The sequence below is a fragment of the Manacus candei genome, unplaced genomic scaffold (assembly GCF_025592945.1).
Source record: "Manacus candei isolate 608988 ecotype Guabito, Panama unplaced genomic scaffold, ASM2559294v1 h1tg000150l, whole genome shotgun sequence".
Lineage (NCBI taxonomy): Eukaryota > Metazoa > Chordata > Aves > Passeriformes > Pipridae > Manacus > Manacus candei.
The window spans coordinates 860319-879419 of NW_026138198.1; the positions used below are offsets into that span (position 1 = coordinate 860319).

A 19101-nucleotide genomic window follows, 5' to 3' on the forward strand; every position below is an offset into this window, starting at 1 on the left:
GACACCTGGTCCACAGACAGGAAATCTCGGTCCAGCAAAGCTGATTCCTGCTTGTTACAGGTTCAGAGCCTTGATGAAACACTGCAGAGCACCAACCTCCAAGTGTCCCGACTGAAATCCGACTTACAGGTGACTCAGCAGGAGAAGGAAACTCTGAAACAAGAGGTGGTGTCACTGCACAAGCAACTGCAGAGCACCAGTGAAAAGGTAAAGGGCTTCAGGGGCCTCAAAAGATAGCTTTAATTGTTGTATATTGTATATAATGTGCAGATTCTAAACTGATTTTTAGAAAACTTATTATTTTAAGCGTCGAATGTGAAGGTCAATCGGTCTGAGTTTTCATCCTTCCCCGAAAGAAACCTTTTGCCAAACATAAAACCCCAATTCTGTGGGTAATGCATGGATTTGCACCTATCAACTATAAAAATTAACAAACTAATCGACTGAGGATCTAATTTCCAGTCCAACTTAGTTTTGAAAGGTAGAGAATTATGCCAGCCTCTCTGAACTAATGAGGATTTGTAACTGGAGGAGGTTGTAGACAGCAGTCTCAGGACTGGTATTATGGATTCAGTTAGTAATTTGGCTTGTTTGCCCTGTAATTAAGGAATATTTAATGTCCACATGGAAAAGAGGCTGTTTCAGAATGGTACAACAGGAACTAAATTACAGCTATTACTGACTAATATATAACACTGAGTCCTATTTTGCTCTAAACAGAGCACAAATTGCCTTTTTTTTTTTTTTTTGTGGTGTTGAACTCTGTGCACTTGTTCTGCACTCAGTTATTATCCATGATTTTACTGGAGGGAAGCACTTGGGCTTTGCACATTGAGTTTCTTAGGAGAGAAAACAGTGTGTAGGCTGGGAGGAAAACGGGAATCCTGCGACTTTAGAGTCTGCAGGTGCCAAAAGTCCACGTAAAACCCACCTGAATAGAGGAAATATCTGCTTCTTTGTTTAAGGCCTAACCCTGCAATTCTGTCTGTCTTAAGAATCGGGTTCTGGAAGGGGCTGTGCCTTCCCCAGGGCTGCAGGACCAGCAGGGGCCAATGCCCTGGGATGGAGTGGAGCAGCTGACGGATCGGGAGCAGAGCCTGCTCAGGCAGGAGAATGAGAGGCTGCAGAGGGAAGTGCAGAGCACTAAAACAGACCTGGCTCACTCCAGGGAGAAGGTAACCGGAGCAAGGGGACGGATCACAGGAGGGCTGGGGCTGGGAGGAAGCTCTGGAGGTCATCCAGTCCAACCCCCTGTTGGAGCAACCCAGAGCAGGTTGCACAGGATCACATCCAGGCAGGTTTTGAATATCTCCAGAGGTGGAGACTCCCCAGCACCCTTTGGATATTTCTCTTCTTTAAAAGAAAATCCTGTTAATTCTTCTCCCGTTAATTCTCTGGTCCAAATTCCAGTTAACACCCTTTCATTTTTTTCTTTAAAAAAAAGATTCTTAATATTCCCAGCATTCTTCCTGTGCAATTTCTTGGCTTGCAGCATTAGGCAGATTATGAGGAGGAGGAAGGGAGAGAAGGAAAGAGAAAGGGAAAGGAGGACAAGATGCTCAAAGCTAAAATGTCAAAAGTACCCCAGATTTGCCCAGAGAAGCTGTGGCTGCCCCTGGATCCCTGGAAGTGTCCAAGGCCAGGTTGGAGCAACCTGGGCTAGTGGAAGGTGTCCCTGCCCATGGCAGAGGGGTGGAATGAGCTGGGCTTTAAGGTCCCTTCCAACCCAATCATTCTGGGACTCTGTGAATCCAAAATCAATTGCTGCTCTGTACTGTAGATGAAGTTAGATGCAAATAGACTTTTTTTGGATCACCTGCAACATCTTTCCACATTTGCTCTTGTCTTTAGATCCGACAGCTGGAATCTACAATCCTTTCCCTAAAGCACCAAAAGCATCAAAGCCAGTCAGGCATTGTCAAAGCCATAGAGCAGGAGAAACTGAGCCTGAAGAGGGAGTGTGAGCAGCTGCAGAAGGAGTTGTCATCTGCAAACAGGAAGGTTAGTTTTGGGTGGTGAAGTGACAAGCTGTAACTTTGTTCTTTTCCTCCCAGTTTTGTGCTTTTTGTCTCTCAAAAAAAAAACCCAAACCCTATCCCAAGGAACTGACTGTGCCCTGTGCATCTGCAGGGTGACATTCACTTGTGGAAAAGCATGACATTTGTCCAAGTATTCCTGTTTTTTTAGTCTTGAGTTGTCTTTAATGGTTCATGACTTGAGTATTGGGGAGAAAAAATTAAAAAAAACCCAGATAAAATAACCAACTGCTATTTCTCTAAGGAAACTTCTCTTGTCTCTGGTAGATCAGTCAGATGAATTCTCTGGAACGTGAACTGGAAACCAGCTCAGAGAATGAAGGGCTAAGGAAAAAGCAAGTCAAGCTGGATGATCAGTTAATGGAGGTACTTCTCAATCAGTGTTGACTGTGGGGCTTTATCCCTGTCTCACTCTGCCTGTGGATTTGTTTTAAAACAGCTTCTAGATGTGTAGGAACAGAGAAAACAGATTGAAACTGGAAGAACTAATCTCTCCTAATATTTAACTTCATCTTTCATGACCAAGATGTGAGTGTGACAAATGCTGTGGCTTATCATAATTCACATAAGGCTTCAGATGTAAAAGCAAATAGCAAAGAAACTTGTTTCTGTGCTTTTGAGGCAAGGCAAACACTCCCCTCTTCCTTCCTAAAACGTGCCACCTCAGATTTCCTGACTAATGTTTGTGTGATGCTGCTCTTAATGTGGAAACCTGTTCTTATTTACTGTGGGAGTGATTTGCTGAATTTAAGCCTTGTTATGTTATCGTGATAAATCAACAATTTATGCATTTTACTGTTGTTTCCACTCATGCCTCGAAATTTTCAGTTGAGATTCTTCCAAAGGCTGCAAATTATGCTGGATATTAAAACTGTGTAACTCTGAGGAGTCCTTGGAATGGGCAGAGCTCAACTGTGTTTAGTGTGAGCCTTAAGGTCAGCCTAGACCTCTGAGTTGTCTCTCAGTTGATGTCCTGGCTTTGAGTTTATAGCATAACATTAAAAAAAAAAAAAAAAAGAAAATGACAATTTTGGCTTTTGCTGTAAATCAAAGCATCTTCCAGATGAGGTTTTTACAACACTTTATTAAAAGACTTCATGTTTTTCATCAAGGCAGCAAATAGGAAACATTATGCTGAATATACGATGTAATTGGTTATAAAACTGTGAAAACTTGATTAGTAAGTACGAGATTTTGACAAGTTAATGAAAAGACTGTTTATATTCCCTGTGCTTTTATTTATATAGTCTTAATTAAGCTTTGGGAAAATGCCAAGCACTGTTAAACCCTTCAGTGTATAAGCACCAAGCAGGGAATTGAGTTTTCTGCTAAAATGTGTATTTCAAGCACGTGGGATTTTGTTCCTCCTCTTAATGTTTTCCAGGCAGGTGTGTATGTAACATTTTGTGCCTTCTAACTCTCTCTTTTGTGCCTGTTCTCCTTTTGTTCATGGCTAACCTGGCTAGAACTCAGTGGTTGGAAGTAGCAGAGAAGGGTGCAGTTCTCTTTCTGAAATAGTGTGCGAAGGTAGAGCAATGATTTTTGATGTACTGCCATAGCATGGAGAAAACATTTCTTTTATTTCTTTTTTTAACAGGTTTTTCCTTTTATCCCATGCATCTTTTTAAATAAAGGAGCCACTATTCATTTCAATGCTGATTTTTCACTTGGACTGTCTGTGCAATTTGATTCTGTGCCCCCGGAAGCTGAAAATTCCTAAAGGCACCGCCTGAAAAATGGAGAGAAATAACCCAACTGAAGTAAAAAAATAGTTAAATTTGAAAGTGGAAAAAATGAAAAGTGGCTTCCTACTAACCCATTGACTGTGAGGTTTGAAGGTGTTTGCATACTTACCTCTGGTACTTGCATGCTTTTCCACCAGACTGTCCAGTGTATCCCTAAATTAACTGCTCTGTGATCCCACTTGGCATCATCCCAATAGTTTAGCAAGTTCATTATTGCTCCATTTTTGGTGTTTTTTTTTCCCCCCCACAGATAAACACAGCAGGACTATATTGTTTTCATTATTGTTTCGCTGGTATTTGTTTTTTAAGATGCTGTTAACACTGATTGACTGTTTCTTCATTAGATGCTCGTGTGCTTCACAGCAGGACAGGAACCCCTAAAGAAATTCCACAAAAAGCTCATTATTTTCACTGTTTATATTGTCAGGATAAGAACAGCTCCTTTCCAGACAAGTTGATTGAAGAGAACCACCCCCCCAGATAACTTAAAAATACAAATAGTTTTATTTTAAAGTACCTATAAACCTATTTTCTCTGGGCCAGCAGAGATCCAGAGATGGTAACAGAAGAGCTGCACTGTTGTAAAATATAGTTATAGATGAACTCACCCACTGAAATATGACTTCAAATTGAGGCTTAATTTTACCATGAGTGAAAGGAAATTAAAACCACTTGTGAAAGGGAAATTAAAACTGCTAAGATAATCTTACACACCTTTTCCTAAGGGAACAGAGTAACGGTTTTGGGACAACAAGTGAGAATTTATCAGCTGGGGAAGAAATTATTGATGTTATACAAATTCAAGCTGAAACATCAGTTATTTTTACTGTGCAGGTCTGGAATTCTTTAGTATTATAAACTCTTACAACTGTGAGTTACTTACCTGGGTTTTACTTTAGTCTAAAAAAAAAAAAATCTAAATTATTTCCTGTGGAGAATTATTATTATTTCCTTAACTCTCAATACTTCTACAGTTAGTAGTGAACATATGGAAAGATCCATAGGGGTTTAAATATTGAATTTTGAATTTAATGGAATCAAATTGCTGAAGTCATCATAAATGGCCCTGAAAATTTGTTGTGCTTGGAGAATATTCTCTCTCCATCCTGAATTTAAGACTAGAAACAACCAGCACAACTTCAGTGCTTTTATTTGTAAACAGGTGCTATTTTTAGAAGAGCTGCTGAGATGGAGGTTAAAATAAAAATGGAAAATTAAGAAGGACTAAGTTAAAGCTCACCTAAACTAAACCTTGACAGGTTTCACCAGAAATTCGGTGGGTTTATCATTCAGGTCTGAAATGGTGGATCAAAGCTCAAACTCCCTTAGAACTGCATGTAGCTGCATCTTTTTTTTTCCCCCTTGGAAAAAGTTGTCCGTGGAGCTTCTCTTGCGGAGTTCAGGCTTGCTTCTGTTGCCCACAAGAAATCTGAGAAGCAACCTGATGTCTGGAGCATCCCTGGAAGGTCCTGCCGTGCCCAGGGGTGATTTATGGGGTTTTTTTTATCCCTCTTCTCCAGATGCTCCACTCCAGCTCCAGCGGGATGCGTAGCCAGAGCCCGCATTCCTGGGAGCTCCAGCAGCAAGGCTGTGCCGTGGTGCCCAAGGAACAGTTCCTGCAGCTCCAACACCAGCTACTCCAGGCAGAGAGGAGGAGTCAACGTCTTCAGGAAGAGCTCGAGAGCCGACCCTCGGACACGAACATGCAGCAGGTAAAGCAGAGCTCCCGTTGATCCAGGGGGTTCAACTTTTAAAGGATAACCCACTTGGCTTGGGTTTTTCTTTTTTTTCCCCCCTCCCCCTGATTCTGATGAGATCCCTTCTCCGTTTATGCCAGTTCAAAAGTGAAAAGGAAAACTCGTTCCATCCAAAGTCTGTACGAAGGGAGGTTGTTGGGCATCTTTAGCCCGAGCCACAGCTTAGTTCTGAAGTGCTCTCCATCTTTTTGGAACCCAAACCACTCCCATCCACACTCAGCTGGCTTTTCTCCTCCTGATCCTTCTGTGTTCTGTAGGGGTTTTTTTGTTTATTTAATGTCCATGTCTGGAACTATTATTTTTAACAATACACCACACCAGATCCATCCCATAAAATCCCAGTTTGGGCTGGCTTTGTCACCTGGAATTCTGTCAGTTGTGATGGGGCAGAATATGAACAAATGAGTCCTTTTTTTATAAGGTCAAATCTTCATGATTTGGCCATAAAACAAGACATTTGTTTGGAGAATGTCGTTAATGTTACAGAGAAACTTCCATGTTGGCATTTCTGAGGAAAACCAGTTCCAAGGAACATTAATTACATCCCCTGCCCACACTGAGCAGAGTCACTTTTAGTGCTATTTTGATTTTTTTTTTTTTTTTTTAGCTTGCAAAACTATTATAGTTTTTATTGTTGAATTATTTATTATAATTGAACTATAGGCAACAGATAGAAAAGTTTGCATCCCCCTTATAAAAATTAAGCTTTGGACTGAGCTTGCTAAATTATCCTTTTTTTTCAAAGAGTTAATGAATTTCTAAATCTCTAGAGCTTTGGCTCAGGCCATAGGTCTTTAAATAATATTCTAACTTCATCTTAAAATAATATTACAGCTTTATCTCACTGGAAAAGATAAAGCTCTAAATAACTTGGATAAAATACTAAATATTTGTATTAGATTGGATGTATTTAGATTATTGGATGTATTTAGATTAGATATTTATCTAGATTAGATTTATATTTAGATAAACAGATTAATTGGATAAAATACAATAAACTGTTTATTAATCTGTTAGAAAAAAAAAAACTCTTACATTTTAAACTTAGGTTGTTGTTACAGTTTAAAAAATAATAATAAGACCAACAGTTTGAAGCTCAAAAATCTCTGAACATGGTAAAATAGGGTATTCCTGGGAAAAAAAAGGTATTTTGGAGACAATATATGCAGTAAACAGTTCTCAAAGTTTCCAAAATGTGGAGTGAAAGTTCTTTTTAAAGAAAGGCATAAGATCAAAATGTCCCTTCAATAAAGGAACATAAAAGGAAACAATATGGGGATAAATAGGAATAAATTGACTGTGATCTGATGTCCTTTTCAGAGGTGCTGATGGACCTGGTCCCACCCCACGGAGGGTGGAACGTGCAGTTTAATTTAGGAATCAATAAAAGCCATATTGCAGCAGTGGCAGCTGCAGATGAATGTGCTGGTGTTGCATTAGGAGTGATGACTCTGTGATTTTTTTGCTTTTGCAGAAACAATCTGCAAACCAGTCACATCCTGGAACTTGGAGTTCCAGAGGGAAATCCACTTCTGCCTTTCCTGGAAAAGCTTTAATTCTGGAAAGCTCCATGAATTTAAAAATACTCGCAGAGAGGCTTTGCAAATATTTGCTGTCAGTGCACTAATACACTTAATTCTTCAATTTTTTTCTTTTTTTTTTTCTTGTAGTAAATGGCTGTTTTGGTTCCTAACATTTCCTACAGGTTTTTTCCCATGGGCTTTGCTAGAAAAGTTTCTAAAATACTATTAAAAACATGCACTCTACAGTTACAAACAAGGCCAAAAAATCGTTTTTGTTTGTCTGAACTTCGCCATTTCTGTGAGCACCTCCTGCTTTAATTCTCACTGTTGACTTTTCTTCTCCATCCTGATTGCCAGGCTTAACATTCAGTTGAGTTTATGTCCATTTTAATGTCCCCTTTAGCACCTTGAAAAACTCCCATCCTAATCCCTCTCCACCAGTGAGTACAAGGTCAGGTCATCTCCCTGCTTTCTGTGTAAAATTTTTTGCTGCTGCTTTGCATTTTGCAGCCTTCTTAGATCCTGAGGTATCCAAAGTTACCCCCCTCCCCTTTTTTTTTTCTTTTTTTTAAATGGAATTATTTTGTGTTTGTCCTGCTCTGCAGTTTTCATTGCTTTTTGATTGTGGTGGTGGTCTGTGTTCTCGTTCATTTTACAGTCACTCTTGAGCTATTTTCCCCCAAAGGCTGCTGTCATATGTTGAAATTTCACTAAATTAAATTAAATTATTACTGTTTTTACTGTGTTGACCTCTCTGGACTCTTCTGAATTCCTTGTGACTGTTCCTGCTGTGTCTGATGCTGTAATTCTTTTTTTCCTTACCTCACATTCCTTGCTCAAAAACTACATTTGGGAGCCTGTTAATGACCCAGTATTTCCCAAAGTTCTCTTAGAACCAACCAATATTTTTGTTCAGGGTACTTAGAGCTGCGCAACTTCCCCTTTTTCAGGTCTTTATTTCAGATTTCACAGAATCACAGTTGGAAGGGACCCACAAGGCCCCTGAGCATCTGCTTGTTCACTCTGAGGGCCAGACTTAAAATTAGGTTTAAAATAGAAATGTAAGGTTTTTAAAGGTCAGTTGGGCTACATTTTTTTCACAAATGTTGTTTGGCAACCTTGTGAGATTTTTTTTTTATATATATACACACTCATATAATGTATGAGGAGATGAGATTTTATTTATATATATGTGTGTATATATATATATAAAAAATGTATTATATAGATTTTATATATAAGGAATGTATTATATTGGTTTAATAGATATAAAACTATATGGAATTTATAGATATAAATTTATTTTACTTTATATCTACAAAATGTAGTATGTATTTTATATCTATAAAATGCAGTATATATTTTTATATAAAGTGTATGAGATATATAAGGTATGATAAATATATATATGGTATGAGATACATATATATAAAGTAGAGTACATTATATATATAAAGTAGGGTATATTACATATATATATAAAGTAGAGTATATTAGATATATACACATAAAGTAGGGGATATTAGATGTATACACATAAAGTAGGGGATATTAGATGTATACACATAAAGTAGGGGATATTAGATGTATACACATAAAGTAGGGGATATTAGATGTATACACATAAAGTAGGGGATATTAGATGTATACACATAAAGTAGGGTGTATTAGAGATATATACACATAAAGTAGGGTGTATTAGATGTATACACATAAAGTAGGGTGTATTAGATGTATACACATAAAGTAGGGTGTATTAGATGTATACACATAAAGTAGGGTGTATTAGATGTATACACATAAAGTAGGGTGTATTAGATGTATACACATAAAGTAGGGGATATTAGATGTATACACATAAAGTAGGGGATATTAGATGTATACACATAAAGTAGGGGATATTAGATGTATACACATAAAGTAGGGGATATTAGATGTATACCCATAAAGTAGGGTGTATTAGATGTATACACATAAAGTAGGGTGTATTAGATGTATATATACATAAAGTAGGGTGTATTAGAGGTATATATACATAAAGTAGGGTGTATTAGAGGTATATATACATAAAGTAGGGTGTATTAGAGATATATATACATAAAGTAGGGTGTATTAGAGGTATATATACATAAAGTAGGGTGTATTAGAGGTATATATACATAAAGTAGGGTGTATTAGATATATACATAAAGTAGGGTGTATTAGATATATACATAAAGTAGGGTGTATTAGATATATATATACATAAAGTAGGGTATATTAGTTATATATATATATATAAGGTAGAGTATATTGGAGATATATACATAAAGTAGGGCATATTAGATATATATAAAGTAGAGTATGTTGGAGATTTATACATAAAGTAGGGTGTATTAGATATATATATACATAAAGTAGAGTGTATTAGATATATATATACATAAAGTAGGGTGTATTAGATATATATATACATAAAGTAGGGTGTATTAGATATATATATACATAAAGTAGGGTGTATTAGATATATACATAAAGTAGGGTGTATTAGATATATACATAAAGTAGGGTTTATTAGATAGATATATACATAAAGTAGGGTGTATTAGATATATACATAAAGTAGGGTGTATTAGATATATACATAAAGTAGGGTGTATTAGATATATACATAAAGTAGGGTGTATTAGATATATATATATATATAAGGTAGAGTATATTGGAGATATATACATAAAGTAGGGCATATTAGATATATATAAAGTAGAGTATGTTGGAGATTTATACATAAAGTAGGGTATATTAGAGATATATATATAGAGTATATTATACATAGATATAAAGTAGGGTCTGTTATACATATATACATATATAAGGTAGGGTATATTTTTTATATATATATAAAATGTATGGTATCTTATATAGAAATCATATATGAGATTTTATATATCTATGGTGGCAAATAATCTCCTGTGAGAAACTTTGCTTTGCTCATTGCGATTAATCACTGCCACCAACCTTTTAAAAAACCCTGGATGAGCCATTTTAAGAGCCCCTAAACCTAGAAAATGCCCCCTGAACCTCCCAGCTGGGTCTTGTGTGGTGCTAACCCTCATATTTAGAGTAATTAAAATACCTGATGTTCTGCATGTTCCCTCTTTGTTTGTGCGTTTTCGTTCGTCCTGCGTCGCTTACCTGGTTGTTTTTTTTTTCTTTTTGCTTGAAGTATTACTTATTTATTGTGCAGAAAACAAAACAAAAAAATGTGGATATCAGGGTGAAGTATCCCCCTTCCCTTCTTTCTCTAGGCCTTGCTACCGGAGCAGCGAGCAGTGCATGCAGATTCCTACCGGAGGATCGGGCACCTCTGACAGCTTGGGCTGCTTTATGATCCCTTTCCATGATAAACACACACACACAAAAAAAAACATGAACTGGCATAAGCTGAGAAACTTGAGGATCAAATTATTCTGTGCTTTTTTTTTTTTTCCTTTAAAAAAAAAAAAAAAGCTATATTTAAAAAAAAAAAAAAGAGTTTCCACGGTATTATTTGTTTTTTTCCCTCCTATTTATTTGTCTAGAAGCTGTTCTGTGAAAGCTCGGAAAAACAGCTTGCTTTTTTTTTTTTTAATTTGTCACACAAATGCTTTTTATTTATGTTATTTAAAATGTGCAGCGTGTTCAGCGAGGAAAGAGCCTATTTTTCCCAAATGCTACTAATTTTATATGAGATTTGAAGGAAAATCTGGGGGTATTTATACTGCATTTTTGTATAAGATGTATAAACTTTTTAACAGGGAAAGATGACACTTTTTTTTTTTTCGGATGTAAATGAAAAATAAAATTTTTTTTAAACACGACGTCTCTTGTCTTCGTAGCATCAATAATTTCAACTTCCTGAACAGGAATTAACACGTTTTAGGTGAAATGTTTGTCCTTGAGGATTGTCATACCGGGATTTCTGGGGGGGAGATTTGTAGTGGGGATGTTTTTAAGCACAGATGGTCAGCTTTTCTTTAGCAGATGTACCTGTAAATTTTAAGTAAAGAATTTCCGTAGTACATGGACATATTCTGTGTGGCCTTAAGGTAAAAGGGCAGTGCCAGAAAAGGGAAAACTATTAACACACTCGTTTCTTGGATAACATTCCTTAGCAGTCTTTATTTTGTCTCAAATTGCTTGATTAAATTAGAATTTTAATTCTTTAATAGGTCAGCAAAACACCTCTTCAAGGTCTATGATTTTCTAGTTGATAGCCATGAACTATTTCATGGTTGACAAGGTCTTCTTGCTCCTGTTTTTAATGATCTTAAAGCTACTGCTTGAACTGGGGGGTTTTTTTCCCCATTAAACATGGAATAATACAAAGTGAGAACATTCTCAAGTCCACTTTGAGCCAAAAAATAGGGATCACAGGTATTGAGACCACTGTAATTCTTCATTTCCACATAACTACTCACTCAAGGCTCCTGCAACCATTAAGAAGTGGGATAATGAACCAGGGTTTTGAATTCCAATCAAATTACAGAGGATAACTCATGATAACTTGGCTAGAAAAATCCTTTAAGGTCCTGCTTATTTTTTTAATCTAGAAAAATATCCACTCCAGCCACACTGGTGAAACTGTTTTCTGTATGACTCCAATGTAACTTTTTTCACAAAAATGAATTATCATAGAACCCCATACACAGATTTAAAGAGTTTTGGGTGTCACAGCAAATCAAATGTTGAGGGGGCTTCAATCAACCCCCCAGGGGGATCTGGGGGTTTAGATGAGGAGTTACCCACCTGAAACATTCCTCCCTCAGTTTTTCGTTTATCTTCCCCCCTGTGATGGTTTTGGGTTTGAAGGTGTTTGGTTTTGGGGAGGTTGGTGCTTTCTCAGAGTTGATCTTCCCAGATTAATTCCTAGAATTTGAGTAAAAAAACTGGCATTTAAATAAAGACTCCATGCCTAAAGTTCCCAAATACAAGAAGGCTTGTTTGTAACTCCTGCTGTTTCTCATTTATTTGGGAAAACCTCACTCAAGTGTTGGTGTAACTCCCATGGCACAGCTACTGTGCTTTTAATTAGACTGTCACCTCACTGAAGAAAAAGAGGAAAACCTGGTTAGGGCTAATGTATGGAAACATTATTTATCAAAATAATAAAAAAATCAAGTTTGGTATAGGAGCATCCTACTTTTTTAACATATTACTCAATTTCAAGGAGTCTTTGGAGTGGGGGAGTTACACTGTCAGACATGCCCTTACGACTTTAACATTAATTATTTCCTAAAACCTTTAAGATTTTACTTGGCATTTTGTTTCCCACATTCAACAGAACTTTGGCAGCACCGAAGAACAAGAAAAGTAAATTATCCAGATCTGACTCTTGGGGTTGAGACTGAGTTTTGTATCAGTTTTTCTTAGATCTTGGTAATTCCAAGTGTAACTTTGGCTTGGAAAACAAGTGCGGTGCTGCAAATGTCCTTTAAGTGTTGCCATAGCACTTTTCTTCCAGGAAGGATTTATTCTTTTTTTTTTTTTATTTATTAATTTTGACTCCAAAACACTCAGAAGTCTGGAGTGCCAGGTATTTTCTTATATATAAACTGGGGGGAAAAAAACAGTCTGGTGAATGGGAACTGATTTTTAACTGATTGTCACATAAATGTTGCTTTCCAGGGGGGTCACGAGCAGCTTCTAAAAATGATGGAAGAGCGTATGATGGATGTTGAACAGAAACTAAGGCTTGTGAAGAGGCTTCTCCAAGATAAAGTAAATCAGCTGAAAGAACAAGTGAGTGTTCCTCGTCTTCCTCGAGTCATCCCCATTCCTTCTGGAAACAGCCAAGAGGGCAAAAGCTGCCAAGTCATTGCTTAGAATGAAGTTTAGAGTGATTTTTGTTTTAATGCTTTTGAGCCCAAAAAATCCTAAAACTCCAAATTAGGAGTTTGGGAGTCCGCCACTTAATGATTTCCTAACTCAGGAAACAAATTCCAGCCAAGGATCCCTAACTGGAAAAGTTTGCTTAAAAAAAGGAGGAAAAAGAACTTGATGAAGAGTTCAGAGAGGATTATTGTACAATTACTGATTTCTTTGATGCCTCCTGCTCCAAATACACCTTGTTTGGTGCGGGGTTGGGGGGTTTTGGTTTTTGGAAGTGTCTCTGTGGGATCACCGGGCTTCTGGTTTCTCTTGCGACCTGGATTTATCTGTGGAGGACAAACATTATGAAGCACTTGAAACCCTTTATCATCTCCTTGAATAGGCTTTTCCAGTCTCAAAATATTCAGAATATTCAGTCTGAAGACTCCAGGTTTTTAACCAAGATGGTGATAAGATGAACGGGCGGGTTTTTCCTTTGATGTTCGAGTTACAACCAACACGTTCGCCTAGTAGTTTTATTTCAGATTTTAATCTAAATTTAATTTAAAAATTTAAATTTTATTTTGAACGTTAGGGTGGTTTGGTTTTTTTTTATTTATTTTATTTTTATCCTGGTGAGTAACTGTGTCCCGTTCCCACCCCAGCTCTCCAAGAACACCAAAGCGGACGCGATGGTCAAGGATCTCTACGTGGAGAACGCGCAGCTCCTCAAGGCCCTGGAGGCGACGGAGCAGCGGCAGAAATCCGCGGAGAGGAAGAACTATCTGCTGGAAGAAAAAATTGCCAACCTCAACAGGATAGTGAGGAACTTGGCATCCCCTTCCTTCAGCTCAGCGTCCGAGGTCAGGTCGTAGTGGAGCCGCTCCGGGTGTCCCGGGCCCGAGCACTTTACTGAAATGAAGCTGATGGTTCAGCTTCTCACTGCGTTGCCTTTTCTTTTTCTTTTCTTTTTTTTATGGATGAATTTTGGTTAACAAGGAGAGCACAGAGCTAAATTCCCAAACTGGGCACTGCCAAACGAGAGTTTTGTTTGTTCCCAGATTGTCTTTCTGCTAAGTTTTGCCTAAAAGTAACGTTCGCTGCGTAAAAGAACCAAACCCATGTGTTTTCTGGGTTAACTTATTTTGCTGCCTCGGGTTTCATGTAAAATCTAAATTCTGAATTTCCTGTACCTGCTCAGTTTGTTGAAGACTGACCTGTCAGTATTTCTAGGTTTTGGAGCATGAGTTATCATTCCCAGAATCCACATTGAAACCAAGGCCTAAAAGCAAATTTACATCACTGAATTCAAAGCTTTAAAATATTTTTGGCTTTCTACAGTACTTCATGCTGCAAACCTAGAAATGCTGATAGCTCAGGCTTCAGCTGACCAGTCAGCTGAAATATAAATGTCAGTATAAATGTTATCGAAGGCAAGACTTTCCTGGGATGGTCTGTGTCCTACAAACTGATTCTGGTCTTTCTAAAGAAATTATGCATTAGGCTTCTGAGTTATTCTTCATAGCTTTTTCTGTGCAGAGCTCAGAAAAAAAAAGGTTTATTTAAAATATATAACTAGACTGCTGCCTCCAACTAAGTGTAAAAGTATTTCATGTGAAGAAATTTCCCAACTGGCAAATAAAGACTATTTCTATTTTTGATTTTTTTTTTAAGCTGCCAGACAACTTATAAATTGTAGAGGCCTTAATTTTTTTGTATGTGGAAGTAAGTTATATTAAACACAGGAAGAGTCGCTCCACGGAAGCGAAGATGGGAGTTTTGTTTGTATAATTCTGTAAATTATTATATATAATTTGTAAATTCAGTAGAGCAGTGCAGTATGTTTATTAAACAGCTGGCAGAAGAATGAAAAGGGGCACTTGGATGATTTTGTCAGTGGAATCCTGGCCTTGGAATCCTCACAAACACGGAGCTTTGCCGTGAATGCAGCGTTTGTTTTGACCTGAGGGATGATTTGTAGTAGATCCTAGTACAGAATTCAAGTCTGTGATTAATTGTAATTAATTGTGTGAAGAGACATATTCAATGTGAATACAAAGAACTCAGGGAATAACAGCCTAAATTAAATTCCTTCAGCGTTGTAAATGTGGACATAAATGTCAGTAGAGGAAGATAAATACGTGTTAGGAAAAGCAGGATAAACCAAATTGTATCTGGGTGAGTATTACCTTAGTCCTCCTTAACCAACAGAGGAGCATCAAGGTTTGGAATGAGAGGGGATCCCTCCTGTTGGATCAGTGGGGGAGGCTGGGAGAATGCAAGTTTTTTGGGAACACCTTCAAGCCAGACCAGTAAGACACCACTAAACACTGTAAATCAAACTGGTGACAGGGGCCACGCTGGCAATACTTGAAACTGGACCTCTTTAAACAGATGGTTGAGAACACAGAGGGAGAGGTGTTTTGTCTCAGAGACCACTAGCAAGGTGATAATTCTGTCATGAGCCAGGAGTCCCCCAGAAACTGGGATAACACTGCCTGCAAGCTGTGGAGAACCTCTGGAAAAGGAGTTTTATTTGGTACTGGTTAGCATGTGGCTGTAGAGGATGCTCTTTGTGTCTATGGGGTTACTTCTTAATTTTGGAGGGTTGGTGGACCTTCTCCTCCTCCTCCTCCTCCTCTATTGCAGGCAACATACTGGAAATAGAAATATAATCATGGAAGAACATCATGTTGCAGCATCACACAGTCTTTATAAATCATTTCACTGCTGTGCTTTCCTAAATGCCAGGAGTGAGGATTTCTCCAAGTCATCTCAAAAACAAGGATTTACTGGTTTTTCAGAGGCTGCAAAAATATCTTCCCAAATTGGAATCGTGCCAAATTGATGTAAATCTGAGGTTTTAAAAAGCTGAAGTAGTGAGATCTTGTTTCTTTTAATATTAAATCACCGAGTGGTCTCAGCTACAATAAATCTCTGTGTGTTTGCAAAGTGGGAACTGAGCACACCCCTAAAACCAGACCCATGCTATGGGAATTAGTTCCAAAATACTTCCAGGAAACGAAGGAAATGAGCTCCAGAACTGCTATTTGGGAAAATACTATTAGCTAGCACTAATTTAGTACTAATTATCTTAACACTAGTTTGTACCTTGACCTTGGTTTACTTCTGTCTGTGACCAAGGTCTGAAGAGAGAGAATATTTCACTTGATTTGTTGTGCAATTCATTTCACATGACTCAATTTTAAAGGCTCCACTGCTTAACTAATTCTTTTAATCTCCTGGTAGTTACCAGGCCTTTCCAAAGCAAAAATACAGACATTGCAAGAGCACAGCACCAAAAAGGGAGCCCAGGTGTTGGAATAGAAGGGAGAAACAGAGAAAAGGGCCTTTTGGCTTCTCCTTTTCTCCCTTATCCTGCCTTGCTCTGCATTTATTTCATTTACATTCAAAAAAAAAACCCACCTAAGCAGAGGAGAGAGGAGGAGGAAAACATCCTACTGGTGAATATTTTTGAGGCAAAACTCCACTTCCACTGGTGTATTTGTGTGAATTAAATTCTCAGAAGTGCCTTTTGCCATTACACATTTTAGAGCCTTTCTCTGCTGTGCTGGGTTCGTTGCTCCAGGATAATTCAGGACAATCCCTTCCCAAATGGAGGGATCCCAGAGAAAGGCAGTGCTGCTTACGGGTGTCTGTGTTGCTTCTTGGTTCTCATTGTGTCAGCTCAGAAGAGAAGCAGCTCTTTTTACAAAGTCCAGGCTACTGAAAATAACCATATAAACGTGTAAATTATTAAAGCATTAATGGTGTTTTGTGCATGAATGTGTCTCCTATGCAGTATAGGCAAAAACCAAAGTATTTAATGTTGTAGCAGTCAAAAGTCACTGAATTTTTAGGCCTCGTTCATACAACAGGTCTTGCCATGTCACACATGAACTACTTTATTACCAGAAGGTGGTTTAAGTGTTTTCAACTGTTGCTTTATGAATCACTGTGAAAATAAAGGCACATAGACATTTCAGGTTGGGGGTTTTGGAAGGGCACAGTCCCCAAGTTAAATTTATGTGTACTAAATGTCACGCAGTTGAAGTGCTGCTTGTCAGTTTAGAATGGTTTAAAAGTCCACATTGTGGCACATTCTCCAGCCAGTACTTAAATACAAGGAAAATTGAATTATTTGAATTCTGGTTGGAAAAAAAAGAAGGGTTGTAACATATTTGATTTTAGCCAGATTATGAGTTAGGTAGAGCAGGGGACAGTCTGGATCCATCAAGTAAAACCCTTTTGTTTACTTTCAGCAAATACCACCCCTGTCTCTCAGGATTTCCATCATTTACCTGTTCAGTCTCCCATTTGGTGTCATTTCATGATGAATGACTTCTGTACAAATGAAAACAAATGTATATATATTTTTTTCTATCGAGTTCGTTTTGTTCTGGTGTAATATATTGTCCTTAGAACATCGTGTAAAACTGAGAGATGAACCAACTTACACATTATTTATAATGGATGCAAAAAAATACATTAATGTATGATCCGTGCTTGTGTCATTTGTTCTTTATCCAGCATGAAAATCATAGAATCATGGAATAATTTGGGCTGGAAGAGACCTTTAAAGGCCATGGAGTTCCAAACCCCTGCCATGGGCAGGGACACCTCCCACTGTCCCAGGTCGCTCCAAGCCCTGTCCAACCTGGCCTTGAACACTTCCAGGGATGGGGCATCTGCCACTTCTCTTCCCAATACAGGGTCCCCCAGAACACGTCACTTGGGATTGTGTCCAGGCAGGTTTTGAATATCTCCAGGGAAGGAGACTGCACACCCTCTCTGGGCAGCCTGGCCAGTGCTTGGTCACCACACGGGAAAGAAGTTCTTCCTCATATTCGAGTGGAACTTCTTGTATTCCACTTTCTGCCTGTTGCTTCTCGTCTTATTGCTGAGCACCACCAAGCAGAGCCTGGTCCATCCTCTTGGAACCACAGAATATCTTGAGTTGGAAGGGACCCACAAGGATCATCCACTCCAACCCCTGGCCCTGCCCAGGGCATCCCAACAATCCCACCTTCTCCCTGAGAGTGTTGTCCAAGCCCTCCTTGAGCTCTGGCAGCCTTGGGGCCGTGCCCACTGCCCTGGGGAGCCTGTTCAGTGCCAACCACCCTCTGGGGGAAGAACCTTCTCCTGAGATCCAACCTAAACCTCTCCTGGCACAGCTCCATGCCATTTTATTTGCACCCTCCCTTCAAACACTTCTATACATTGATAAGATCCCCCTCAGTCTCCTCGAGTCTGAACTGCCCCAGCTCCCTCAGCCTGTCCTCACACAAGGTGCTCCAAGTACGCTCATCATCTCCACAGTCCTCCTTCACTGGACTTACTTCAGGAGCTCCATATCTCTTGTCCTGAGGAGCCCAGAACCGGGCACCTTTTAACCTTCTAAATCTTCCTCTTTTGCTGACCAGTGTGAGGACAAGAGGAAATGGCATTAAACTGAGACAGGGGAGGTTCACAGAATCCCAGGATGGGTCAGGTTGGGAGGCACCACAGCGGATCATCTGGTCACACCTCTCTGCTCAAGCAGGGTCATCCCAGAGCACATGGCACAGGATTGTGTCCAGATGGCTCTGGAATATCCCCAGTGAGGAGATTCCACACCCTCTCCTGGCAATCTGTTCAGTGCTCAGTCACTGCACAGGAAAGTTCTTCCTCATGTCCAGGTGGAAATTCTTGGGCATTGCTTTCTGCCCTGTGCCTCTTGTCCTAGAGAAGGACAAGATAAGTCAGTGTGTGTGCCCAGGTGACCAAGAAGGCAAATGGCAGCTGGTCTGTATCAGGAATAGTGTGGCTAGCAGGACCAGGGAAGTGATTGATCCCCTTTTCTGGGCACTGATGAGGCCACACCTCGAGTGCTGTGTCCAGTTTCGTGGACACAATGTCCAAAGAAGGACATTGAGGGACTGGAGCGTGTCCAGGGACGGGAATGGAGCTGGGAAGGGTCTGGAGTAGCAGGAGGGGCTGAGGGAGCTGAGGGGGCTCAGCCTGGAGAAAAGGAGGCTCAGGGGGGACCTTCTGGCTCTGCAACCCCCTGACAGGAGGGGGGAGCCGGGGGGGGGTCGGGCTCTGCTCCCAGGGAACGAGGGACAGGAGAGGGAACGGCCTCAAGTTACACCAAAGGAGGTTCAGGTGGGACATCAGGAGGAATTTCTTTACAGAAAGAATGATTGGACATTGGCAGGGGCTGCCCAGGGAG

At 39.2% G+C, this 19101-nt stretch overlaps 1 protein-coding gene across 7 annotated transcripts in view; it reads left to right on the forward strand.

Annotated features, from left to right (window-relative positions):
- NIN (ninein) overlaps positions 1–17394 on the forward strand; it is a 64000-nt gene extending 46606 nt beyond the window's left edge. For 4 of the 7 annotated variants that reach the window (XM_051772066.1, XM_051772072.1, XM_051772069.1 and 1 more), the window contains 7 exons: positions 61–207; positions 996–1175; positions 1852–2001; positions 2304–2402; positions 5302–5493; positions 12708–12821; positions 13556–17394. In XM_051772066.1, the coding sequence (XP_051628026.1) occupies positions 61–207; positions 996–1175; positions 1852–2001; positions 2304–2402; positions 5302–5493; positions 12708–12821; positions 13556–13765 (1092 nt within the window). In that variant the 3' untranslated portion in view covers positions 13766–17394. Of the gene's footprint in view, positions 1–60; positions 208–965; positions 1176–1851; positions 2002–2303; positions 2403–3502; positions 3564–5301; positions 5494–10348; positions 10843–12707; positions 12822–13555 lie in introns of those variants that run through there. The other 3 variants (XM_051772067.1, XM_051772070.1, XM_051772071.1) reach the window with 3 other exon arrangements.
- The last annotated feature ends 1707 nt before the right edge of the window (positions 17395–19101 follow it).